The 26,544-nt window shown below is 41.9% G+C and overlaps 2 protein-coding genes and 2 non-coding genes across 5 annotated transcripts; all 4 read right to left on the reverse strand.

Moving 5' to 3' along the window:
- Positions 1 to 5,871: 5,871 nt before the first annotated feature.
- eif4a1a (eukaryotic translation initiation factor 4A1A) lies at positions 5,872 to 12,103 on the reverse strand. The gene is made up of 11 exons (XM_041031156.1): positions 12,019 to 12,103; positions 10,468 to 10,510; positions 10,142 to 10,274; positions 9,824 to 9,963; positions 8,942 to 9,110; positions 8,348 to 8,457; positions 8,089 to 8,232; positions 7,839 to 7,976; positions 7,528 to 7,617; positions 6,956 to 7,035; positions 5,872 to 6,822 (listed from the first exon to the last, which is right to left on the reverse strand). Exons 1-11 carry the CDS (start codon positions 12,039 to 12,041, stop codon positions 6,678 to 6,680), a joined length of 1,215 nt encoding a protein of 404 aa, XP_040887090.1. The 5' UTR covers positions 12,042 to 12,103; the 3' UTR covers positions 5,872 to 6,677.
- Positions 8,634 to 8,773, reverse strand: LOC121177576. The gene has a single exon (XR_005893293.1). It is a non-coding gene; the product is annotated as a small nucleolar RNA SNORD10 (small nucleolar RNA).
- LOC121177575 lies at positions 9,238 to 9,377 on the reverse strand. The gene has a single exon (XR_005893292.1). It is a non-coding gene; the product is annotated as a small nucleolar RNA SNORD10 (small nucleolar RNA).
- Positions 12,104 to 14,098: 1,995 nt separating the features above from the next.
- On the reverse strand, positions 14,099 to 25,786 carry senp3b (SUMO specific peptidase 3b). Of its 2 annotated transcripts, none has more exons than XM_041031522.1 (12): positions 25,546 to 25,786; positions 24,033 to 24,158; positions 23,105 to 23,815; positions 22,160 to 22,273; positions 21,925 to 22,036; positions 21,485 to 21,632; positions 19,321 to 19,368; positions 18,037 to 18,114; positions 17,127 to 17,264; positions 16,466 to 16,549; positions 16,257 to 16,307; positions 14,099 to 16,032 (listed from the first exon to the last, which is right to left on the reverse strand). In XM_041031522.1, exons 2-12 carry the CDS (start codon positions 24,118 to 24,120, stop codon positions 15,922 to 15,924), a joined length of 1,683 nt encoding a protein of 560 aa, XP_040887456.1. In that variant the 5' UTR covers positions 24,121 to 24,158; positions 25,546 to 25,786; the 3' UTR covers positions 14,099 to 15,921. The 2 variants fall into 2 exon arrangements, with proteins under 2 accessions (XP_040887456.1, XP_040887455.1); XM_041031521.1 differs by having other exon boundaries at positions 25,434 to 25,786.
- Positions 25,787 to 26,544: the final 758 nt, after the last annotated feature.

Here is a 26,544-nt window from a genome sequence, read left to right on the forward strand (position 1 = left end):
AAGACATGTCGCACTTTAACTAACGCTAGAGAGGGAGAGGCAAACTTTATTTGCTGATAGTTTCATGGCTGTTAGGATCTAAAGCAGAGATAAATAACCATCACTGTGAAGAGCTAGCTCAAACATGGAGTCACACAGCAGCAGATACAAAGGACTGCGTTTCAAATGCTGTAATCGGTCACCTGTTTCATTTCAGGTGTGCTGAGCTCAGTGAGTGGTCGGTGACATGAGGACTGATCGGGCCGGGCTCCAGCTGACCATTCAAGATGAACAAGCCTAGCCTGTTGCAGAAAAACAAGTAGAATGACCCTGGAAAGTCAGCTCCCAGAGGTTCAGGTATAAGACCCGCATCCTGAACCCCTGTGGCAAATCAAAGCCCTTTGTATATGTGAGGCCTGTTAGTAGCTGCTGCAGTCAAAAGACTCAGTGGTAATTAAGTCTCTGTTTACAAGTGCTTCCTGTGCTGTGACATATAAATGGGATATGGTGTTTTGTTAGCAATGTGGCTAATTTGCTTTAGTTTTAAATGAATGTAGTGACTCTATGTGGGTCCTTGGAACATGCCAGGGACCCCCCTTCAAGATCAGGATGAGCCGCTTTCACCTGTAATCACCTTGCTAACCAAAAACACCTGGAACAACATTCTCTTTATGAACTGACATCAAAATTATCACCATATTTTATACAGTCTCAAAACACTGAGCTACATAATCATAATAAAAATGCAAGTGAGGCTTTGCTGTAATATTATTCACACTTGTTTTGGGTTACAACAGTTACAGAAAGGCTTGAGTCCAGCAACTTTCATCGACTGCTAGAAATGAAAAGCTCTTGTAAATCAGGCAAGAAGTCTGTGACTTCCTAGCAAGTGCGGTTGGGCATTTAGCAGCTAAAATGTTAGATATTTTGAGTTGGTGGAGACCAAAATGAAGCTAAAAGAGACTGAACATTGGACTGGACATAAACACAACTCCAAATGATTGCTGCTTCGGCTGATGTCATCTGTGTCTGCTGTATGTATGAGTAGACGTTTAATATATTAGTTATATCAGCTTTACAAACCATGACATGCTCGTGGATGAATACGTCTGTCGTGTTTTGGTTTTTTTTTTCCTGCTACCCGGTGGCTAAAAAACGTCAAACGCATCTTTAACCTAATTATGCCATAATATCTCCTGCTGACTCAAATGTAGACTCAGTCAGCATGTCAGAGCATCAAGTCACATGACTTCTTTTAGCGTTAAAGAGCTTTGACCATGACATTCCATTATAGCCTTTCATTCACAATACCCACAAAATAATGAGAGGATTCAAATGTTATGGAACTCACTGAGGTAAAAACAGCTTGATGGAAAGGAGGGAAAATCTGAATGAACAGAAATTAAGTGGATGAAATAAGGAGTGGGGAGGGCAGTGGAGTGGGGGGGGGGTATAGATTATGGGGTGAGAAAGAAGCAGTGAAGACAGGCAAATGAAAACCACAAAATGAAGGAAGAAAGGGAGACTGAGATGGAGAGGGGAGTACAAGGGAGGAGGAGAAGGGATGAAAGGATGAAGGGATGGATGATGAAGGGGTGGGGTGCGAGGGGTTCGGTGCAGGAGGGTGGTTTTGGGTGACAGGCCTCATTGAATAGACCTCTATTCTCCCCTCTGCTGGCTTCTCTTCTCATGCAAAATAGGCCTGTTCAGCCTCCCAGCCATCCGTCACACAACAGAAAGACTATGGCAGGCCCTTTACGAGCCTCACATTCGCATAATCCCCCCCACCCCACCACCCTCCACCCCACCATCTCTCAGCCCCACTATCCAGTACCCAACGGGGGGTGGAGTGGGGCAACAGGAGTATGCGTGTGTGTTGGGCAGTTGGGGGATGGGCATGGGGGGTATCTTCGCCACAGAAAGTGCCTTTGGAAGACAGGCCACCTAGGCTGAGAGCAAGACAAAAAACCCAGAGAGACATAACATGTTTTGAGGCTGATGGACGTCATATTGGGGACACCAGGGAGGTTAGGAGGGGTTAACCTGCCTGCCTGTGGCTTGTGAGTGTGTGCGTGTGGGGGAGAGTTATTCATGCATGCTGCTGCAGGGCCCATATTCACACTTACTGTGCGTGACAGACCCCTTCACTTTCTGCACACTTCCTTGTTTTGTAGATTTAATTTACAACGGATCAAATTTTTACACATCAACACTCAATAATCAGTAGTGACAAAATGAAAACAAAGGTTTTGTTTTGAATCAAACCAAAGCTGAACTTTCTTATTTACTAAAAGTATTCTGAACCTATGCTTTGGTTCTCCAGATTGTAGTCAGGTGCAAACTCTTTTGTGAGTTTGGAACCACCAGGAACCTCCAGCCAAACTGAGCAACCAGACAAGAAGGGCCTCGGTCAAGGAGGTGAAGGAACTGTCTGAAGTCTGAAGTCCTCGACCATCTGAGCAGCACTCCATCAGTCAGGATTTAATCCTAGAGCAGCTAGAGGGAAGCCACTTTGAGTAAAAGAACTGGCAGCCTGCTTGGAGGTTGCTAATTGGCATCTAAAGGACTCTGAGAGCATGAGGGCAAAGGTTCTCTGGTCTGATGAGACAAAAATTGAAAAATCTGGGCAGAATTTCAAACACTATATCTGGTGAACACCAGGCCACTGCTCATCACCTGGATATTCTGATTCTGATTGCCATCTCTATGGTGAGGCATGGTGCTAACAGCATCGGGCGACTGTTCACCTGCCAGCACGACAGTGACCCAAGGCATAAAGCCAGTTTATGTCAGATATGTGCTTACTGTTGAAGCATAAAGAGTGCATATGAGTGCAGTGAAATCTTCTCATCTCAGCTACTGTATTTCCTGTTGGCCCCAGACCAACAAAACTGCTTTTTTAAACAAGCCTTAAAAGTCTTTGACGGGAAACCACAACCTTATCATCACTATGATTTCCTAAGGAAATGCAACACGGTGAATTTAGGGGAAATTTAATATTGGATTCAGATTTGTCTGCTTCTCCAAATAACTCCCAACATTGCATCTCCACCGCTGGATAAGTTCATGCAGCTACAGCTCAGAACAGATGACCAGACCCTCCAGGTTGGGTCAGTCTCACTAACACTTTGAAAACATGTAGATTTTGAATTTTTTTTCCTATAATGCCAAAAAACAGTACACATTCATTTGTCTACTCTTTAAAAATGAAACAATTGTTCTGTGAAACTAAATCATGATGTTTTCATTATGTTTCACAGAGACGAGTTTCTGTCCTCTGTCGTCCTTGACTTTTCAGATGTAGCCAGGTTTTTGAGATGGATTCAGACCTTTCTGAGTTTCCTGTGGCTGCTGGTAAAATGGTCTCCACACAACTGGACAACAAGACAATCCAACCTAAACATCATTTATGGACCCAAATGTCCTACAAAATATCAAATCAAGGTCAGAGTCCCAAGCATCTGTCAGTATTAAAAAACCCACTGATCAAACCACTTTTCATCTCCTGTGATCACATGATCCCATTGTTGCCAAATGCTGAGAATTTAAACAGGGGTCATATGTGGAATCAGTAAACTGATTTTAAGCACCTCATCCCACTGTGAAAGAACAGGAACATGACAGCAAACTAGTGAATCTGACTGTGGACAGATACATTGAATAGGTCTGTAACTTTTTTAATATATTTATAGATTATAGATTATTTTTATAAAGCCACCAAAATGATATTGGATGATTCTCAATTCAGAAAAAAACACTACTTCCTGCATGACGAACTGTAAACTGTGTGCCTGTGGAAGGATTAGGGTTGTCTGTAACACTTGTGATCAACCCCAGTGACTTCTCTGATGCAGTAATTCTAATGGTGTGTAAACCAATGACCTATGACCTTTGTAAGAAGTTGACACTGCTCACTCGGTCACTCCTCGGCCTGACACCCATCAACCATCTAAACCAAAGACAAGAAAGAAAACAGAGGACACGTGATCAGAAGGATGATCAACCAGAGGGGTGATGAACAAAGACGAACTGAAAGCGACGCGTGATGAGGCAGAATGAAAACAAGAATGAGGCTGAGGGACATCACCAATGATGGAACCTCTCACTCCACAGAGAACCTCAACAAATGAAGGAAGATTTAAAATATTCACATTCACGCCAAAGTCCTCCCAGACTCCAAAGTCCAAAGCCAAAGAGATAAAGATGTTTATACTGTGAAGCAATTTAAAGACAAAGAACAAGGGAAGGTGAGAGAGAGAGAGAGAGAGAGAGAGAGAGTTTGAGTCCAGTCTACCATGGAAACTGTTTGACTGTGAGAAAGTGTTTGACTATTATTGTGAAGGATCTCAGAGACTCGGATCCCGGTTTAGCTTGCATGACCGTGAGTTTTAAAATGCTCTCATGATGCCAAACAATAAAAAATTCCACCAGGTTAAAAAAGCTTCCTGGTCGTTATCCTGCATGATGATCATTAACAAGCCTGACACAGTGAAGAAAGAACAATGTTTCCCTCTAGTGGCAGGAAAGTGTTTTTTTTTTTGTTTTGTTTTTTTTAACTTCACATTTCTCAGAGCAGGAGCAGCCACACTTGGTCCAGCTTTTAAGACCAGGAGTTAGAATATTCATGCCGTTGACTCCAAATTCTGACCTTGCCATCTGCAGCCTCAGCAGAAATCCAGATCCATCGGGACCAGGCTACGTTTTTCCAGTCTTGGTGAAACTGTGTCCACTGCAGCCTCAGGTCTCTGTTCTTGGCTGACAGGAGTGGAACCTGACGTAGTGTCTGCTTTTGGAGTCCATCTACCTCCAGGTTGTTCTTCCTGAGAAGCTTCTCTGCTCAGTACAGTTGTAAAGAGCCTGGCCTGGTCAGGTTGGTTTATGGTTCATTCAGATCACTCATGCATATTTTTACCTTAGTAGATAACTTACCTGTTAACGCTGATAATATAACCAATCTGCAGTGATGAGGTTTCAGAGCTGCAGCCGGTCACCAACAGACTTGCATGGGTCCACAAGAACCAGTACTTCCGTTGCCATCTCACACCTACCAATGCCTTTTTCCACATGGAGTTTGGCCCACCCAAAGACCTTTCATATTATTATTCAACAATGCAGAAGCCACTTTACACTGTCAAGGAGAAACCTTTATTTTATTTATTTTGTTGTTTTTTTTTTTTTAAGACCATTAAAATAAATACTATACAGAATCCAATGTAGAAAACTTGATACACTGTTTCTGTCTCAAAAAAGGTTAACAAATCCATAAATTCATTTTTTAAAAAATAGCACTGACCATACACCCCACGAAAAAAAAAAAAAAAAAAAAAAAAAAAAAAAGAAAAACCATGATGGTTCTCCTTAAAACCGGACACCACACCCCCAACATGATGACAGGCATTTTAATGAGAGCTTAGAATTTGGGGAAGGAAAGGGGGGGGGGGGTGAAAAAAAAAAAAAATTCCATATACGTAATCATTTGTAGTTTGGTCCTTTTGTATCAAGATGCCCCACCTCCTACAAACATTTGGCAAGGCAGGGTCAAAAAAAAAAAAAAAAAAAAAAAAAAAAAATGCAAAAATAAAACCCTAAATAAACAATGCAAATGAGTTTGAGATGTGAGAGAAAAAAAAAAAACCAAAACAATGACCGGGTGTCATCGGGGTGGGGGGGGTTGAGAGGCAAAGTCTCCACAAAACTCACCCTTGTGTTGTGTTTGCCTCCAAAAACGTTCGGTCTTCAACTGAATATGACTGGACAAATGACTGTACAAGCAGTATGTACAAGAGCAATAACACACACACAAAAAAAAAAATATAGGTATGAAACAGCAGTAAAAGGATCAAAATGGTAAACAACTCATTCACAATGGGTTTTACTATACAGGTCTTTTTATTGAATATGGCCTGTGTTTCTAGACCCCCCCCCCCCCCCCCCCCCCAAAAGAAACCTCTGTTCTTAATATTATCATGGGTGCGTGTTAAAGGCTGTTTTTTTTTCCCCCTCTTTGTTTTAGTACACTGAAGGTTGTTTAAATACTGTTTCTGGTCAAATGCAGCACTTCCCCCCCCATTTCACAGAGATCACTGTTGGTGTTGTTGAAGTCCAGGTTAAACCACCATCTATCAGCAACCCAGCAGAAGTACAGCACCTGCTGTTGCTGCTGCTCCAGGTGTGAAAAAATCACAGCCATGTTTGATAAAAGCGTCAATCATCATCATCATCATCATCAATCGAGTTCCATCAACTGTCTTTGTTTTTAATGTGCTTTTGGAAAAGTGGTTGTGTTTAGCGCTTTAAGGATCCAGTTATAATTTTTTTTTTTTTTTTTTAAGTTATTTTTCTAGACATCAAGGTGGAAACGTTCAAATTAATGCTTCTTGAATAATTTTTTGTTTAGGTGTTGATCTGCAATAACAGATGAAGCTGGTCAGTGATTCATTCTTCCAAGATGGCCACAAAAAAAAAAAAAAAGAAAAAGAAAAAAAAAAAAAACTATATCAAAAGTTAGGGAAGGAATAATGGCTGCATTCTTCCTTCCCTTAGAATGTAGAGGGTAAAGTCACGGTTCAGATCGTATAAGAAACAAGGTGAGACTTCTAAAATAAGCAGGGTGGGGAGGAGGTTGGGTCAGGTGGGGTGGAGGACGACGGGCGCAGGGCTGGGGGGGGGGGGGGGGGGGGGGGGGGGGGGTGTTTCTTCTAGATAAGATCGGCCACATTCATGGGCATCTCCTCGACGGTGGTGTTGTAGAAGGTCTCAATGTCCCTTAGGGTTCGCTTGTCATCCTCAGTCACCATGTTGATGGCTACTCCCTTCCTGCCGAAACGACCACCCCGACCAATCCTGAGAGGAAGGAACGTTTATATGTTTATATTCTACTCTTGCATGATGGGGAGAAAAACAAAACAAAAACAAAAACAAAAACAAACAAAACTTTGTGTAATTAAACACCTGGCACTATTAATCATGCTGTTACCTGTGGATGTAGTTTTCTCTATTGGTTGGCAGGTCATAGTTGATGACTAGGGACACCTGCTGGACATCAATACCTCTGGCCTGAGGATGAACAAAACCACCATTAGTAAAGTCATTTGTATCCATATTTTACATCAAATGAACCATCATCAAATAGCTGTTTCTCGCTGCCAGCTGTACATGTTAAATTAGAAAGTCTAAATTTAAGTGTAATCTGCCATTTAGTTGTGAGTCCAGAACTTGAATCCAGCCACAGTGGAGGGCAGACTGGTTTCTGTACCAAGGAACATTCAGTCCATCACCAACACTGCAGCTGGGAGGAGAGGGAACCTTGGACCGCACACAGTACCGGTCTTAGTCTGGGTTTTTAAATAGAGGCGGCAAACAAAACAAAAAGAAAAAAACCAAAACAGAAAACCACACACCTAGGGCAGGGGGAGAAAGCTGGATCATCATGGACCCACTACACCTTTAAAGGACTAGCATAGCATCAATCAGTGTTGTCTACAGCATGTATGTACTCTGAACGTCCCAGGTGTAGCTAACAGTGTAGAAGGTTGTTGTTTTACATACCAGCAGGTCAGTGGTGATGAGGACTCGACTGGAGCCAGAGCGGAACTCCCTCATGATCAGATCTCTCTCTTTCTGGTCCATGTCACCGTGCTGAAAGAGAAGATGTTCGACAAAGTTAAAAAAAAAAATATATATATATATATATATAAAAAAAAATATAAATATATATATATATAAATAAATATAAATATAAATATAAATATAAATATATATATATATATAAATAAAAGAAGGGATGTCTGACAGGAGTCAGAGCTTTCCCGCTGAAGAAAAAGAAATAGAGGAGTAAAGCAGGCAGCAGAGGCTCGTACCAGAGCGGACACAGTGAAGTCTCTGGCGTGCATCTTCTCAGTGAGCCAGTCCACTTTCCTCCTCGTGTTGATGAAGATGACGGCTTGCGTGATGGTCAGGGTTTCATACAGATCGCAAAGCGTGTCCAGCTTCCACTCCTAAGGGAACACAGGTCAGATGCCGTCAGCTTGAGCGAGTTCCAAGATTTTGAATTTTATAAAAACCCTCAAATACTTTGCTGAATAAAAGAAAAAATAAATGCTTCTTCACCTCTTTCTCCACGTTGATGTAGAACTGGCGGATACCCTCAAGGGTCAGCTCCTCCTTCTTGACCAGGATTCGGACAGGTTCGCGCATGAACTTCTTTGTGACCTCCAGAACGTCAGCTGGCATGGTGGCCGACAGCAGGACCACCTTAAAAAAAAAAAAAAAAAAAAAAAAATTAAACAGTCAATGGATATCTGGTTCATTGAGAGAACTCCACTCTTCCCCTTGACCGATTAATTTAAAAAGGTATTCAAGTTCTTACCTGTGTGTTGCTCGACAGTTTCTGGAAAATCTCGTAGATCTGGTCCTTGAATCCTCGACTAAGCATCTCGTCGGCCTCATCCAGCACAAACATCTTGATGTACTTAGAAGCTGCAAAAAAAAAAAAAAAAATTTTTTTCAAAAACCAAATAAATCACAACATGTGTGTCCTACTAAAGCTACAATGGTGTGAGCCTGCAGGTGACGCGTTCGGACAGACTGGAAATCCCGCCTAACTGCTGTAAGACTCAACGTTAGTCAATGACGTTCAGGTCTGTGGCCGTGCTGTATTCAGAAGTAGTGATGTATGATCAAGCCTCTGGACCCCTGCTGTCCTGAGGACTCGAGCCAGCAGAACGCCAACCGGAGCGACAACACACCAGGGGTTTCCAGAGTCAGCTGACACGCATGGGTTTCATCATAATACAGCGACTTGACTGGCTGTAGATACTACCATTAGCATTCAGACATTCACTGGTGTCATGGCAACAATCATGTAAAGTGCACTAAACTGGAAGGCTGGTTTCATTCATGTCTTACACACTGGTGAACTGGTGAAGTCGGTTTGAGACTTTGAATTCCCAACATGACTTACAGAGGTTTTTGCGAGTCAGCATGTCAAAGACACGGCCAGGGGTTCCCACCACGATGTGTGGGGCTTCAGCCTGCAGCTTCTGGACTTCACTGCGGATGTTGGTCCCTCCGATACAGGCATAGCAGCTGGCTCCCATGTAGTCTCCCAGGGCCAGGACCACCTTCTGGATCTAAATAAAAAAAAAAAACAAACAAAGTTTGTTGATTTAAGGCCATTAAGACAGTAAACATTCAAACCAATGGGTGCATACAAGACTGTCAGCATGAGCTAATGATTCTCAGGGCTGCGGTGGTGCTGTATTCAGAAGTAGTGATGTATGATCACGCCTCTGGATCCCTGCTGTCCCGAGGACTCGAGCCAGCAGAACGCCAGCCAGAGCCACGACACAACAGGGGTTTCCAGAGTCAGCTGACACGCATGGGTTTCATCATTATACAGCAAGTTTGACTGGCTGTAGCTGCCACCGTGTGCTGTATTAGCATCCAGACATTTTATTAGGAACACTTGCTTAGTTGTGCAATTATGCTATCAGTCAATCATGTGGTGGCAGCAGCATAAAAATCACAGATCCAGGTCATGAGATTCTGTTCATGTTCACATCATACATCAGAATGGAATTTAAAAAAAAGGGGGTGGGGGGGGGGGGGGGTATCAGTTCAGTGAACTTCAGTGACCTCGAGCAGTGACAGACAGCTATTCAATTGTTTATCCATCACCTACAACCATGCTGACAGGCCAGCAAACTAAGGCCAGTATTTCCAAATATACAAAAGACTGAAGGTGTTTTGTAGCAAACCCAAACTCTTGATCAGTTCCATTTAGCCATGAGAGTACACGCGCCATGACAGAGTTTTCACTTTTTATGTTTTAGAGTGAGCCTACCTGCTGAGCCAGCTCCCTGGTAGGAGCCAGGACCAGAGCCTGAGTGGCTTTCAGCTCCACATCGATCTGCTGGAGGATGGAAATGGCAAATGTGGCAGTCTTCCCAGTACCAGACTGGGCCTGAGCGATCACATCATAACCTGAGGGGAAGGGGGGGGGGTAAAATAAATAAAGATATTAAGACACGGCAACAGGCTATTTATAAAACAGGTTCTACTACCATAGTATATCCAGAGAGCACAAGAATCACTCATTGGTTTGACCCCTGACCCAATCTACTGCAAGGGCAGTCACAACTGTAAGATACACCTTACTTACCCTTGATACAAGGCATAATGGCTCTCTGCTGGATAGCGGAAGGCTTCTCAAAACCATAGGCATAAATTCCCCTGAGCAGAGCCTCGCGCAGGTTCATCTCATCAAAACTGTCCACGATCTGGTTCCAGTTGCTCTGGACAGGTAATACAAATAGGGACAAACAAAAAGGCAAAAACAAACAAACAAATTAGACAAATCTTACAAAAAAAAATGTATATCATCATGCTTATAACACTTCTACTGCAACATCCTTGATCCCATGTAACTGGGTGGGAATGTGGACATGTGGGGGGTGTTATTATCTTCATTACTGCAGACAGACTCACCTCAATGATCCCATCTGGCTCCATGCCCTCTGGGCCATTGTCTCTGAAAATGACCATAAAAGAAAATAGTCACATCTGAACACACTTTATACATGGAACATTGCATGAGCAAAAAACTTGAAAATGCCAGGAACAGTAGGATAAATTACAAATACTGCCATCATGGCATGTATGTATGTATGTATATGTATACGTATACGTATACATATATATACACACATACACACATACACACATATATATATATATACACATACACACACAAAGAGGGGAAAAAGGCTAGCTTAAAGGAATATCCACTTTTCACTGACACAAGTAGACAGTATACACAGGAATTAATACGCGAGTAAATATTTTCTTGTCGAGACAACATAATAATTTAGAAATTTCATGGTAACAGGCTACATCCAAAAAACACGACAGTCACCAGTTTCTGGAATGCTATGTTGAAACTTTAAAAAAATGTATTTGTTCTTTATCCTCGTGATTGAACGTATACGCCTTTTCGGGAGTCCGCCATTTCTACTACATACAATCAAGATGGTCGTTTCTCAAGGCTGAAAAAGTCGGAAGCGAGACGACGGGAATAAAGGCCACAGCTTGCCACGTCGAACACAGCCAGCTAGTTTACACAATAGGACTTCTTTTATATGTTAACACTAACCAATTGTGAACGGTGGCCATTGAGACGTGACTCTTACGCAAAATGTGTCAGTAAGAATAAAGAAACTCTTAGCTAGCCGTAGCACCGGCCCGCTATAGCCGCTGCCAAGCAGGCCCGGCTCGTCCTTTTTTTCCTGTGGCCTTTCATTAGACTCGTCACGTCAGCGAAATCCATTAACGATAGCATACATCGACACAAACCAGACATTTGTTTCACGAATGCAAGCATATCACCAACAGCAACGTAAGGGGTAATCGCTTCCAACTTCCAACAGCGCTCTACGCGGCCTGGGCCACCGGCACCGGCCAAGCCGCCAGTTAACACTACCGCGGCCATGTGCTCCCACCGTACAATTAAGAACAAAGATCTTTAAATTTCCACATCTAGCTCCGAGAGCCTTCCTCCACTGTGTGTTAAACCGGGAGTTTCATAGTTCCAACACATCCTCACATAAAACATTAGGCTAATAATGACAGATCCATTTGGTACAGGAACTGTCGAGGCCTAAACCAGGCTCATTCACGTGCTACCCATGGCGCCGGCTACCATTTCATTCGGTTCAACTACGTTCATGAGTAAAAACCATCGCCATCATTCCTGGCACCTGAAATAAACGTATCGAGTATAAACTAGGAACTAAATTATGACCATTTAAATAAAAAAGTCGAAACTTAACACTCGGCTTCACATTTTTGGTTGATTAAGTGTAAAGACCTTGGTTATCGGCAGGCCTTAACGTTAATCGACCACAGAAACGCCGGGATGTTTCACCCAATGTCTACAATGTCCGACGAGTCATCAATAACAAAGACTAACATACTGACGTAAATAAGTACATTAAATTCTGAAACACTACATAGGCGCAGGGCCATAAAACTTTGTCTTACCTATTATCATATTCAGCCGACATTATTCCAAAGAAAGAAACTGCGGCAGAAATGTCTTATATACCTTGACAACACACAAAGAAGCTTTCTCATTGCAACAGACCGCCGTCATTTAGCTATACGCCCGCCTATAGAGACTTGTGATTGGTTGAGTTTCACGTCACACTCAAAGTAGGCGGGCCGTGGTTCTTCAGTACTGCGCGATTGTTTTACTGTTAACATGCTAGAGGGGCGGAGTTTACATTTTATAAGCAAACTGTTAGAGGGGAAGCTAAGCTCCTACCACCCGGGCTGCCCCGAGTTACAGTTTATGGGTCCGTCATACTCAGTTCAGCCATTGGTGAACGCGGACAAAAAGCAGATCTCTGGACTAGAATTTTTCTTTGGCTCTTTTGTGAACGCGGTTTCCTTGTAATTCGTTTTATCTAGCAAATAAGAAAATGGAAAATTACAGCATTGACACATCTTGTATCCAGTGATGTAATGATGAGTCACACATGTAGTCATGCCCCCAATATACAGTTGTTTCACAGTGGAATTCATTTAGACCACACTAAACCTTTTGAATGAAAGCTGCTGTTACGCATTGGTTTCACAGAGGATTTTATACAGGGAGCCAGGATTTCAGAAGTACTGAGGTCAAAGGATACAGCATAACTTTGCCTGAAAGAAGTTGTTTAAAAACTTTGCCTGAATAAAACTCTCCAAAAAACTTTGCCCAAATAAAACTGCAAAAACTGAGTAGGTTAAAAAAAAATGAACTTTTCAATACTTGTTTCTTATTAATTTTGTTCAGCACCAAAGGATCCAACCCCAGCTAAAATCTGAAAATGTTTGTGACATGAAAACCTAAAATGTTGTTTCAAAGCCTTCTCCACGCTGCACACTCCACATTTCTTTTTTGAATTTCTGTTGCATTTACCAATAAATTTGTGCATTTGTTCTGGCTACATTTTGAACCCCACATTATGATATAGTAATATTATGTAATATTATGTAATATGTGGCTGATAGGACAGACTGTAGACATGATTATGACCATGGGATGATGCAGCTTCAGCCAACTTGCTGTGGCTGTGATTGTGGCTCTGACGCATTAGTTTGTAGCACAAACTACTACTACTGCTACTGTTCCTAAGGATCAGGGGGAGAATAAATAAGATAATAATATTGTGACCGTTTGGGGGCTCCATAGTTTTGTGTTAAGTTACTAAGCTACTGACTTGCTCCTGAGCCAGCCACAGCTGAGGGCTGGGCCCCACATGCAACCTGGCTACAACCAGCCATGGTCCATTACCTATTACATAATACCATGTCATAATACAACTCAGCCTCTCTCTGTGAATCAGAGGGTAATCCAAAATTTATTGTGAGCGAATCCAAAAGTATTCCGAGGTAACAGAAAAGGATTCAAGTCAGTCTACCTCTGAATGGGCCTCCATCCAGGGCCTGTGTCATCGCCAGCTGACCTGAATCCAGTAGACTGGCAGCTTGAATGATGTGATGAATCACGTCAACATGGAGCTGAATTGAGCATAAATTGGCTATTGCTGCCATGTTCCAAATCATCCGAACCTGCTAATGCTAAAAGAATGCATTTATAGTAACAACAGAATCAAGAATGCAAGTTCATGTACTCGGTCATTATGATGAACTAGAAGTTGTGGGTCACCTTAAAGAGTGTGATATCTGCGTGCTCACTGATGTAATATTCTACTAGTATCTTTAAAACAGAATGTTAAAGAGTTTTGCTTCAACTTTCAGTTACAAAAACTATACGATTGTGGTGACATTACAGACACACATTCCCACTTTGATAACAGTTGCAGACGTTTATTGCATGTTATTATCACTTCTCTTTTCCTACGTTTCCTTTTTCTCTTTAATGTCAAACTATAAAAAAAAGCAATAACAACAAAAAAAAAAGGCTTTTAAAAAAACATGAAGTTAGGACTCAGGCAGTGGTGGAGGAAATATTCCGTTCCTTTACTAATGTAAAAGTAAGCAATAACATACAGTAAACATATTTCACAACATACTAACAAGCAACAAAGGTTGAACTCATTTTAACTATTATAAATTATATATATCCCGTTGGGTCGTTTAAGTAACACTGCATCTTTTTTTTTTTTTTTTTACTAAAAAGTTTGCAAAGTTACTTCTAAGTATAGCTGTTAAATAAATGTAGTGAGTAAAAAGTACAATATTTCCATTTGAACGTAGTAGTGTAGAAATATTTAAGTGGTATGAAATGTAAGTTCTCAAAGTACAAGTTGTGTACTTAAGTAGTAATTACATTCCAGCACTGGACTCAGGGGGAGTGTAAATAAAATGCACAATAATCGTTTGCCATGTATTTTTATTTTTAGCAACCATAATGCATTGTAGAAGATATATAAAACTGTCAACTCTGTTGCATCAACTCCTGTTTCAAAAAAAAAAAGAGAGACAAAAAAAAGAAACACAGCTATCAACAAATTTGTCTTTCGTTATAAAAAAAAAGAAGAGGAGGGTACTGTAACTCCATTGTGGACATGCTTAAACTATTGTGTAGCTGTCATGGTCCTCGCCAAAAAAAAAAAAAAAAAAAAAAATGGCTCTCCAACTTTCAAAGAAACACTAACCAGAGGATCTGTTTTCTTTTTTTTTTTTTTTGTACCTACACCGAAAAGAACACAAATTTAGTAGTCCTCCTTTTTTAACACCGTTTGTTTAAAGCAAGAAGCATATCAACACATTTACTGACAGAGATAAAACACAGAAAAAGATAAATGCAATGTAAAGCTACCCCATCTTTAGGACAATACGTTGTTCTGGTTTGTTTTAGTGGGGCGGGGGGGGGGGGGGGGGGGGGGGGGGGCAGTGGAGAAATGTAGGTCCAGTCTCCCATGTTAAGATGTTGTATTTGTATGATTGGAGGCAGAGGGAGTTTCTGGTACAGGGGTCAATATGTGGTGTGTTTCACAGATGTTCTTCACGCGCCATCAACACGGCAGCATCAACTCTGGGATTCTAAGTTTCAATCCATCTTAACATCTCGGAGGAAACTGTTAAACAAACATTATACATTGGAAATGTCACGGCGGCACTATGGTGGCAAACATTATGTGCTGGCTCGATAGGCAGCATCGTCGAACACAACGCTGGCTGTTAGCATGGCGGTTGTGTGTTTGATGTTTTTCCATTCTTTTGACATCTGGAATGGGACACAACTGAATGTCTGGACTGGGTGGATGGAAGGCATGAAAATCCACTGGGTAACTATTTAGCCACAAGCTTACACAGACTGGTTGAAATCGCTTTGCTGTCCAATCACACCACACCTCTGCGCTCGCTATTCAGGCATCTCATGTTAAAGCGGTAATCACATGGGGGAACGAGCTGCGGTCCAAGCCTTTTCGGTCTGGACTGGATTCTTTAGATATCTCCACCATCGTGCTCGCGTTCGGAACCCAAAAGCACGAATGGACTTGCAAGAAGATGGAGGATTAGCACATTTCGGAAAAAAAAAAAAAAGGAAGCTAGTCTTGGCCTCTGTCAACCGCAAAGGAATAACCGGAACACGGACATTATTAAATCAGAGTTTTCAAATGGTGGAGAAAGGGAAGCAAAGAGAGACAAAACAAAGCAAAACAATGACATCACCTACAGTAGAAGTCATTTCTCTGGATATTGGCAGAGAAAAAAAAAATAAAAGTTTTTTCGAAAAGTTTCTCTTTTTTTTTTTTTTTTTCTTCCAGTCAATCATTTGCTCCCCTTGTCCTCTTCTTGTTATATCATTGTCCCTCCATCTTGTCGGGGTTAGGGGTTGGAGCGAGTGGAGATGGCGGGCTCGGTTTTTTTTGGGGGGGGCGGGGGCGGGGGCGGGGATGGGCAGGGGAGGGGGCTGGTGGTGGTGCTTGGTCACAGGATGAGTTTGCAGTGACATAGTTCTTTGTACATTTGCCTCCTCAGCCGGGGCATGTCCTGCTGGCCGAAGCCGAACGGCTGCCCTAATGCCAGACACTTGCAGTACTGCAGGATAGTGAAAGGAGGAAAGAACAAAAAAAAAAAACAAAGAAAACACAATTATGGTTTGGAGTGTGAGGAAACGAGAATGCACACAGCCCTGGATCCAGACTTAAACGCTAATACGATTAACTGTGCCTCTGCTAAAACAGCATTCATGTGACTTTAAAATGATAAGATCTCACTTTCACCTGCGAGTGTGGATACAGGCTGAAAGACGAGCGACTCACCTGTAGCACAAAAGCCCCACAGTCGCTGTCGTTGTTCTGACGACCCACATTCTGCAACACACACACAATCCACAAGACATCAGCACAACACAAAGCCACAGGAACGTTACGTAAAGTATGACTAGCAGCAGCAGCAGCAGCAACACCCCAAGTTCTACACTGTAATCTTACTTAAATAAGTAAGAATAAATAAGAATCAGTCGACTCACCATTTTAAAAAAGCCTTTCCATCCCGTCAAAAAGTCTTGTTGGTCTTTTTTGATGGCCTCTGCTTGGAGATACTTAAAAATGTGCTGGAGACAACAACAAAAGAGTCAATGAAAAGACTGCAGGGTTAAAGCAAAGCAACACAGGCTCCTCTGTGTGTGTGTGTGTGTGTGTATGTACTTTGTGAGGACCAGTTTGAGTTATTGAGCTTATGGAGTGAGGACATTTTGGAAGAATAAGGACATTTTGCTTGGTCCTCACTTTCTGAAACACAAGGGCAGTTTGAGGGTTCAGACCTGGTTTTAGGGTTCAGGTTAGAATTGGGTTTAGGTTAGGGTTAGTCAGCCATTTTGTTGTGATGCTTTAGGAATTGGGGAATGCGTTCTGTCAAAGTGTGATTGTGTGTGTACCACGTTTAGTCATTACGAACCAAAAGGTTGATGGTCCTTGTTAACTACACTCCTTATTCAAGGCATTTTGTGCAGTGCAGAACAGGAAGTGTGTCATAGTAGAATACACCTGCTTGTTCGCAGCCTGGATGGAAAACTTACCTGAAACTCACATGACAACAGTGAGGTGTCTTATTGCATTTACATTTTTTTTATTTTTTTTTTATTTCGAAGAACATCTGCTCCTGCCAGGGTAGCTGCTGTTCAGTCCTACCTTTGGGCAGCGTCTGTTGAGGGTCCGCTGAGAGTCGAAGTAAGTGATGGCTCGACGAGGAATGTCAACACTGACCAGCGACCAATGAACTTCTAGGTGTATGGGGATCAACAACAGATCCTTCTGAAAGATGTCGACCTTATGAAAGCCAGGCGAGGCAAGAGGAGAGGGAAAGGGGGATAAAGAAGTAAAAGGAGAGGCAACAGATGTGAATCAAATGGTTCTGCTATACTATGAAGTGGGGGGGGTCTTGGTCCTTGTTGATAAAGGTAGCTGCAGTGGGGAAGCAAGAGGTTTTGGTCTTGATGGACCGCAACCTCCTGCCAGAGGGGGAGTGATGCATGCCAGATAGTTAATGGAGGAGGTGAGGATGAAGGTGGACTCGATGATGGCAGTGTAGAGGTGCCATGATCCATAGCCAACACAAGTAGCGTTGGGGTTATTTCAAATCTGAATCCGTTTGGATCCCTTATCAAATATTCCAAGGCAGTTGGGGTGGAAGCAAAACAGTGGAAACAAGAAATTGTTTTTCTATTTCTAGTTCTGTAGATGCATGTACATGATGAGGACAGAAAATCTTGAGCTAAGATGAGTTTAATAAGAAGATTTCATTAGTCAGACCAAGGTAAATGTGAGAATTAATCACAATATTTTTTCTCAGTCCTACTTTACTCGAACACCCTGGAGTCCCAAGGTCAACATGACTGACAGATCTGTTTTATGGACTTATAAAGGCATTTTTTGGACGTAAGTCACTGGGTGATAGTGACACAAGGGAAAAGGAGGGAAGCGTCAACCCTGTGACTGTCCTTCTGCCCCACTTTGTAACCGAAAGTGACAAGATGGCCACGTCTTTACATTAAAACCTTGTCTGAAACAATGTGAACTTGTAGAAAACCCTGCCACTTACATTTTTTGTCCACCGTTTGACTCCTTCATAGCCTTTTGTCCTTAGCTTATCATAAAAGAAGCTGTTGAAAAAGTGAACCTGAGGAAGACAACAGAGAAAAGTAGGAATTTACGCAGATGCCAAAAGATAGTAGTTGTTGTCGACTTTAAATTGTGTGACAACATGTGCATTCATCACGGACTTGTCGTGTCATCCTGGACTGTTGCACAAGCTCCTCAATTCTAACAGCGAGCATTTTGAAAGCAAAGCAAAAAGTGTTGACATGTCAACATGAGTTGTGACAGTGCAATCTTTATGCATAAACTCTCACAAATCAGGTTCAGTTTGGTGGCCACGTTCACAGGTCAGCTCTGAAGTTCACTGCAATATCTAGGGACATTCTGACATTTTTTAAAAAAATATTCTCATAATTGCCTGCACTAAAGTCTTGAGATTAAACTTTAAAGTGAACTAACTACTAAAGTTCAGGGAGTTAAAATGCTACCAAACTGATTTACAGCTTGTTTATGTTCTGCTGCACCTACATGACCTAGACCCTGAATATCTATATGAATGTGTAATATGTACTGTATGTACAACTAGAGCTGTCGATAAAATCGATTCTCCTATTCTGAATCGATCTTCATTTTATTTTGTAAAGATCGATTTGTACGTGCTTGCGTACGAACTCGAGTCATCGAATTCACGCATGCGCGCGTGGTGTGAAGCTACCAAACAATGAACATGGCGTCAGACAGTACGCAGTGCTTACTGTCCGACGTAATTTAGTAATGCCTAAGTTTGCCCTTTTTTATTTTTAACGTTAACTAAGCATTGCTTACTGTCTGACGATGTTCATTGTTTGGTAGCTTCACACCACGCGCGCAAGCGTGAATTCGATGACGCGAATTCATACGTAAGCACGTACGAATCGACCTTTACAAAATAAAATGAGAATAGGAGAATCGATTTTATCAACACAGCTCTACGTACATGTGCTAACGCACCAAATGTGTGATCAAACATCATGAAAACATGTTCATGATTTTCTATGATTTTTTTTTTCTCTTTTTCAAAGTTTAATGTTGTTCACGTTAAACTAAATTAAACAAAATTAAAATTAAATTAAACATAAAATAAAATTAAACATTTGAAATTTTGGTGAATATTTAAATATCTCCTCTGCATTCATTCTCAGAGAGATAGCTCCCGTCAGAACCACAGACTCCACATGGTGAATAAACTGAGAGCCCCTCTAACAGACTGCTATTTTTGTATTTTTATTTATTTTTTAAATTTCCTTACCCTCTCTGGCACAGAATCCATGACCAGGTCACCATACATGTTCATAACCTGAAAAAAGATGTAAACAAACATCTTTAAGAAAGGACACAAACTTCTCTGATAAGTGAGCAGTGGTTACCAAAGAAGGTATTTAACACAAAAGAACATCTTTACCACCTGAGATTCTTTCCTGTATTACAAGTCAACAACAGACAATTACATCTTAGAACGAGGGAGAGGAAGTGCAGTGTAGAGCAGTCTGCCTTACAGTTTTATCAAAATACAGGTACTGTGTAAATATTGAAATCACTGGAAATATTAGTAAACTAAAAAAAAAAAGTGGTGAAGTGATGGCATCCAGAGATGTATCTCAAATTTCTTCGTTGCACTGCTTCCCTCATTTGCGTCTGTTCCTCGTCGTAGCCCCTCCCACTGAGGACACGAGGACAGAGGCGAGGAAAGAGGAATCGAAGAAACACTTTTTTTTTTTTTTTTTTTTTAGAGAACTGAGACGCCCTTTGCCCTGAACAGTCATCAGAAGTAACCACAGTTTCTGGAGATGGCAGCACCCAGCTGAGCATTTGCACTGTCCAGATAATACAAAAGGCAGTGAAGTGTCTCTCTGTATGTTTCAGCTCAGAAAATCTCAGAGATGCTAATGTCAAGGGATGTAGCATGGGCAAAAGTAATGTTTTGTTGATAATCTCTCCTGCAGGCAGACTAGACAAAGAGATCTCGTTATTAAATTCTGCTGGCTAGCGCGGTGAGCCCGAGGTATGTGTGTTTGCTGCGCTAGCCCTGCAGAATTTAATAATGGTTGAGCCCCAGCAGATAAGACCGCCTCCTGCAGCGTACAAAGCTGAAGTGTGGACTCATTTTGGCTTTCAAGAAAAAGATGGTAGTAATAAGAGCCATGTCGTTTGTAACGCCAGAGACAAATACTCGGGCAATACAACAAATCTGCGAGCACACATGGCCAGACACCGTACCGACAAACAGCTAACGGCTAACATGAAACAAACAGATGCCTCTCAACCAACTCTGGAACAAGCTCAAACATCAAAGTTACCATTGTCCTCAACTGGTGCAACCAAAAATAACACAGTCAACACTTGGTGTTGTGGATAATGACAGCTTGGAGCCCTGATATACCATACTTTCCTGACAACACATCACTGACTATTAGACTGTTTTGGATTTTTTTTAAAAATGCAATATATCATATCGTCACCCCTGTAGAGGGATATGTATCATATCGCCAGATTCTTGCCAATACACGGCCCCTCTGCCTCTGCATAAAGGCAGCAACCTCTCCGATCCAAATACCAAACTGTCACGTTAAAACATTAGAAAGCTCGTCAATACTCTAATGCACCACTTTCTATCTGAGCATTGCATTATAACTAGTGATGCACCTAAATGAAAATTCTTGGCCGAAACCGAAAACCAAAAATGAGGAAACCAAGGCCGAAAACCGAAACACCGAAAGAATTATTTTGCCAAATATTATTAGTACCATTGCATTTATGGCAATGATTGTGTACTAACCTGATTAAAATTACAAGGCATTGCGATTACATAAATTAATATAAATGTTTCAAAGAATAAATCAATTTAAACAAGATTGTAAAATTAAATATGTTCTCTCATAAAAACACAAAGTGCATATAAGTCAAGTGCATTTTAAAATTTTCGCTGTAGGACTGCAACACAATAGTGTATCAAAACAAAGATTGCCATAGTCCATATGTTAACTGTAGGCCTCTAACAACAACAAATGCACCAAGAGTTGCAGCGCTTTAAACTTCCTTGCCTTTAAAAAAAAAACGTCCGCCACAGACGGAGTGGACGTGCTCGGAGGGATTTTCCTTTTCTGCGCAGCATTCCTCTCATATTCAGCACAGCGATCGACATGTTTGGATTTCAGGTGTAAATTAAACCCGACGTGGAGAAATTCTTTGCAGATGCACCCCCTCTTGAAATTTCGGCAATACGTTTTGCAAATCCATGTGTCTTTCTCATATTTACTGAAATTTTCGGTGGCCGAAAATTCGGTGCATCCCTAATTATAACCCTCCATCGGTCTGGTACCAGGGGGGTCCAGGTATTGTGCATGCTGCTCACTGACATGTGTTCGTGGGACGCTTAATGAAACTGAGACACTGATAAGAGAATTTTGTTTTACCTGGTCGTTGAGCCAGTTCTGTCCATACAGAGTGCCCAGGTCATCCATAGTCAGAACATGGCGTTTGTAGTTGACTCTGAATGTTTTAGCCAGGGCTGATCCTGATGAACGCTGGAAGGATTGTATTAGGTGCTGGACCACTGCTTTCCTAATGAAGAACAGATCAAACATTGAGTCACTTCAGAGGTAATAAGACATCTCCATCAGTTTCATTAACCCCCTAGATCCCCTGACAAATGCCAGGAATTATGAGACGGATTAAACTGCAAACTGACAAGCGGAGCCATTTAAGGGGCAAATTAATTAGAAAAGAACGGAGAAATGAATCCATTATGACCTTCTTTGTCATTCTTTCTTTATTCATTTTATTCCAAGTCCTTCGCTACTTAGAAAGCGTATGAGTGCAAGCTGAAGGAAAGGAGCTAACGCTGCCATCTAACCTGTGTGGCTGAGAGAAGCTCTCACTGAAGATGTCCTGAAGCTTCTCCACGATGTCATCCACGTGGATGGGGATCAAACTGCCATACTGCTGTAGAGACTCTTCGAGAATGCCTTGAGACAGAAGACAGTCGTAGAAAACAAACAAACAAAACAAAACAAATCAGTTGCTCTTTAAGTTTTGGTGCAACTTTCCTCTAAATTAATAAAATAACAGCCTCAGCCTCGGATCCATACCAGTCACACAGCTTATGTGTTCTTCAGTAAGGGCCAGCTCCACTGGTTTGACCTCTGCTTCCCGTCTCCCTCTGTCCTCTTGCTTGTCTGGAGAACAGCCATTTATCTGCTGATCTGCCAGAGAAAAGCAAAGACATTACACACACACACACACACAAACAAAACCTTTGTTTTTCTCCATGCGTGTTCTTAGACTTCATATTTTTCAACTTTAAATGTGTGAAATCTCATTAAAGAAGTTAGGGGAAGAAATCACAGAGGGGCTGAGGAGGAGGAGGACACGACCCTACCGTTGTTGTTGTAACTCTGAATGTTACTGAAGAGTGATATTTCAATGACAGCAAGACACAAAGCTTAACAACTCTAATCTAATCTTCCAGGTTAATCTTGCCACAATTTATCTAAGAGCCACTTGGACTTTTCTCACAGCTCTGAAAACTGCACAACCCCTGCATTTAACACATGCATGTCGTCATTATGCTAAGTTTGTACTGGTCAAGGACTAACTCTTTGGATTACTTCTTACGTTAGACAGATGTGAAGGTTTGAAGGCACTGTAACAGAAGCAGGGCTGATTGTTTTCTCTGCTTCTACTTCCTAAGACAAAGTAAACATTTTGCCTGTTGATTGACTTCTCGTCTAACTTGTGGTGAAACAGCAGGTACGACACACAAAAGTATGCAAAGGTTTGGGAAGTGCAGTGCAAATGACATATTCTGTTGATTTCTGAAATGTAGTACACACAACTTCTACCTATATTTATTTTTAACAAATCTCATGTGAAGAGCCAAACCAACAGTTGATGTATCCTAAGTATGGAGTGTGTGTGCTCCAGCTCCATCATGGTACAAAAACCTTCATTACCAAAAACACATATAATTTCCTTGTCATAAGAAACATATAGAACCGTGCCATCTTTGTCTGATGAAGTAAAAGTGTTAGTACCTCTGTCAGACTCCATGAACCTCTCATTGTTGCTGTCATCGTCTCCATCGTATGGTAATTGCTGATACCGTTTTATCCTCCTCTGCTTGCCGTACAAATTGTACCTTTGCCCTCTCCGACTCCACCGGTGCCCTAGAAAGCATACCCACTGGGCCCGTTGGCGCCAGCTTTTCCAGTGCTGACTGAGCCGAAATCCAGGGCCTCCGTGGGATCGCATACGCTGCCAGCGCCTGAGCCTCCTCAGAGCCCTGTACCTGCTGAAGTGGGACCTGAACAGATCCACTGCCTCGGCCTGGGAGAGAGTATCCTCTACAGCGACGTCGCCAGCGTCTTCAGCCCTCTGCTGTGGTCCATAATGTTGATGCTGTAGTGAATGAGGGTGCTGGGTGGACTGGAAGGGAAAGTCTGGGATCTCCCATTCCACCTCTGCTTGGTCTCCTTCGTCTTCCACTTCATCCTCCTCTTCTTCCTCCTCATTGTTATCCCAATCCTTGCCCCCGAACTCGCCCTTGTCCTCACCATCCAGATTGTTTTCGTCTTGCTCGTCACCTATTGTCTCAATGCCACCCATCCCATCCTCCTCCTCCTCCTCCTCCTCATCTACATACTCGCGAGTCCACACTTTCTCTTTCTGCCCCAGTCTGAGGTGCATGGGACTGGGTACACTGTGGCCTGACACCGGGACTATGAGGTGGTCTCCAGGAATCCCACCTACACACAAACATAAACAATGATTAACTATATCAGCTGTGTTCTGAAGCCTTCAGATTTTCATTTTAAATATTATCATTTCACTTAACATATGTACTATGATTAATTAAGCTTGAGCTGGAAGAATTAACCAATGTACTGATTAGTCAACAGACAGAAAATTAACATTATCATGAGATTATCAGGACATATTTTGAAACCAGAAGTAAAATGTTACCTCCTCCTGTGTCGTCCTGCCCGACAGCGGTCAGACCCAGGTCTCCCTGCCAGCAGTTCTGGGCCAGGCTACCGCCACTGTCTCGCATTATCCACGGACAACCCACAACCTGCGCCAGCTCGTCACCTACAAACAAGAAACACAGTCTACAGTTGCGGCTGTAACCATCATCGTCAGGACACAAATTGGTTTGAGAAACAGAATTTTTCTACAAGTTTGGAAATGTTTTTTCCGGATGTGTCACACAGCTAGGAACTCGACCTGTACTGTGAACACCACCACCACCACAGAGAGCCACTCTGCTTACTATATCAAAGCAGCTTGCTAGTTATCCTGGAGCAAAAACATGTTGTGCACCAGTCACTGCCCTGGCCACAGGTTAGGACAGAAGAGTTAACATATGTCCAGCGGAGCAGTACAGAATGTGATAATTATTACTTTAAGCTTTTGTTTCACTCCAGGCCAATTATTTTTTATCACTCTCAAGACACAATAACAACTGTGAGAAGATCCAAGTCCCCTTTGAAGATGCTACAAACGTGTATCACGTAGCAAGGTAATAATCCTGCAATATTCACTGAACTCCACAGTCAAGTTGGTACACAAAACACACCGCATTCAAAGCTCCACTCACGGCTTACAATGGTAGTGCTGCAACTGGCACAGCTAGCGGGAACTGGCATCACTACTCCGTGAAACCTACAACTGTATTAACGCCCCATGACCTTCCAGTAGATTGTTAGTATGCATTAATTCACAAATCCAAGAGGTTGTTTTAATGGATGTTAAAAACGTTTGGGCTCTTAAGCTAATGGAAACAGAATTCAGCAACACCGGGACTCTTTTTTTACCATGTGCACCTGGCTAGAGTGCCGATATGTAACTTAGCTTGCTAGCTATACTGAGTCGATTTACTGCACTAACGCCCAAGTACGAGAATAACTGAGCAGGGTAAATTAGCAGATATAACAGTGAATACTTCGATGCGACCCAGGGTCTTGTGCAGGACGGAATCCTTCGGAGAAGCTGCTCTGTGATGAGAACAATTCTTTCCGATGCAGGAAATAGTCCTCACCGATGCTAGCTTGTGCGCGATGAGCGCTAGCTACATCGCCGTCATAGTTTCACCGCTTAAACATAAATCAACTTCTCAGTGATTGCAAACCCTTCTTTGTCTGTAACTATGCACAGCCAGAGCCGCTGCACAATTATTAGGAACAACCTGGAATAACCAGACGTCTTCAGCGATCTGTTGTCTATCCGTGCTAACATATTAGCTTGTTAGCCATGTTGTCGTCAGCTAGCTAAGCAGTTGTTAGGCAGATACCATTAGCTACAACAAAATAAAACGCCCGGCATATGTATTCTTTACCTAGCTGAGTGTTGCATTTGTATGCTTACCGTTAACCTGCAGATTTATATGAGTATGTGTCCAGCTGCTTCTGACTAAGAGTTGGGCGTGTTCAATATTGTATGGGTATCGAACCAAAACAAATGCTAATTGGTGTAACACCTCATTCAATGAAGTCAGGTGTGGAGCAGCCAGATGTCACCTCCGTGCGAACTTTGATTTCTTTTAGGTCTTCCGGTTCAGAAAAAAAACGCAAATACTTAAAAGAAACGATGGATTTAGAGTCGACGATGTACGTGAAATCGCCAGGAGGGTTTTATTTCAATTTTAAAAAGATCCTGTCTGCACACGAGGAATACCCCGGGCCGGATCACGACAGATTTTTCGCTCTTATGTCAACTACAAGTCCGTCGCGCTGCAATGGCGTCACACAGAGTATGTTTTTAGGGGTAGCCCTTCTGGCCATCTCCTTCAGTCTGTTGGAAAATACTTAAGCTGCACAATGAATTTAGAACGAAAATCAAGTAATGTAATTGACACCCAGTGGTTGGGGTTAAATAAAGTGAAACATAAGAAATTAATAAGAAGACATGAACAAGAATAAGTCTGATTTTGTCTTTATTGGAGAACTCAGATTGACTCAGATTTTGTCATTATTCATGATAGAGTTAACGAGAGCTCTATTGCAGGAGTTCTTCTTTTGTGGATTCAGTAATATAGTATAATATAAACTAGACGTATTACTGCCCTCTTCAGTATAAAAATTAACCAGTTCAGCCACATTTCATATTTTTGTATAGACCTGTATTTTCAGAAACTTTATTTTTTTAAAATAAGTTTTTCTCTCTGTATTATACTTGTTACATTCTAGGAAAATATACTTGACGGTTTCAGGACATCCACGCTCACACAACTCAGTCGGATGATTTCTAAAATGTGCAAACATCAGTTGAACCGAGGCCCTAATTATCTTAAACTTATCCATTTAATTTTCCAGAGCAACTAATGACTCTTACATACTGAGCTTCCTTTCAATATTGTCCTCAATTTCCATTTTTGTCTTCAATTTCCTTTATGCATTCACGACCAAACACTGGTGGCTGTCTTTGTACCATGAAGTGCTCTGAAGCCAGACTGGAAACAGTTTCTCCTGAACCTTAG

Source organism: Toxotes jaculatrix, chromosome 23 (assembly GCF_017976425.1).
Source record: "Toxotes jaculatrix isolate fToxJac2 chromosome 23, fToxJac2.pri, whole genome shotgun sequence".
NCBI classification, from domain to species: domain Eukaryota; kingdom Metazoa; phylum Chordata; class Actinopteri; family Toxotidae; genus Toxotes; species Toxotes jaculatrix.

Coding starts and splice junctions, on each gene's coding strand:
- eif4a1a (XM_041031156.1), bottom strand. CDS start 12,041: ATGTCGGCTGAATATGATAATAG. Junction 9,111..9,823: donor CCAGGGAGCTGGCTCAGCAG/GTAGGCTCACTC, acceptor TTTTTTATTTAG/ATCCAGAAGGTGGTCCTGGC. Junction 8,233..8,347: donor AACTGTCGAGCAACACACAG/GTAAGAACTTGA, acceptor TTTTTTTTTAAG/GTGGTCCTGCTGTCGGCCAC.
- senp3b (XM_041031522.1), bottom strand. CDS start 24,120: ATGCGAGACAGTGGCGGTAGCCTGGCCCAGAACTGCTGGCAGGGAGAC. Junction 19,369..21,484: donor AGAACTGGCTCAACGACCAG/GTAAAACAAAAT, acceptor ATCTTTTTTCAG/GTTATGAACATGTATGGTGA. Junction 16,033..16,256: donor GTGGGGCTTTTGTGCTACAG/GTGAGTCGCTCG, acceptor ACTATCCTGCAG/TACTGCAAGTGTCTGGCATT.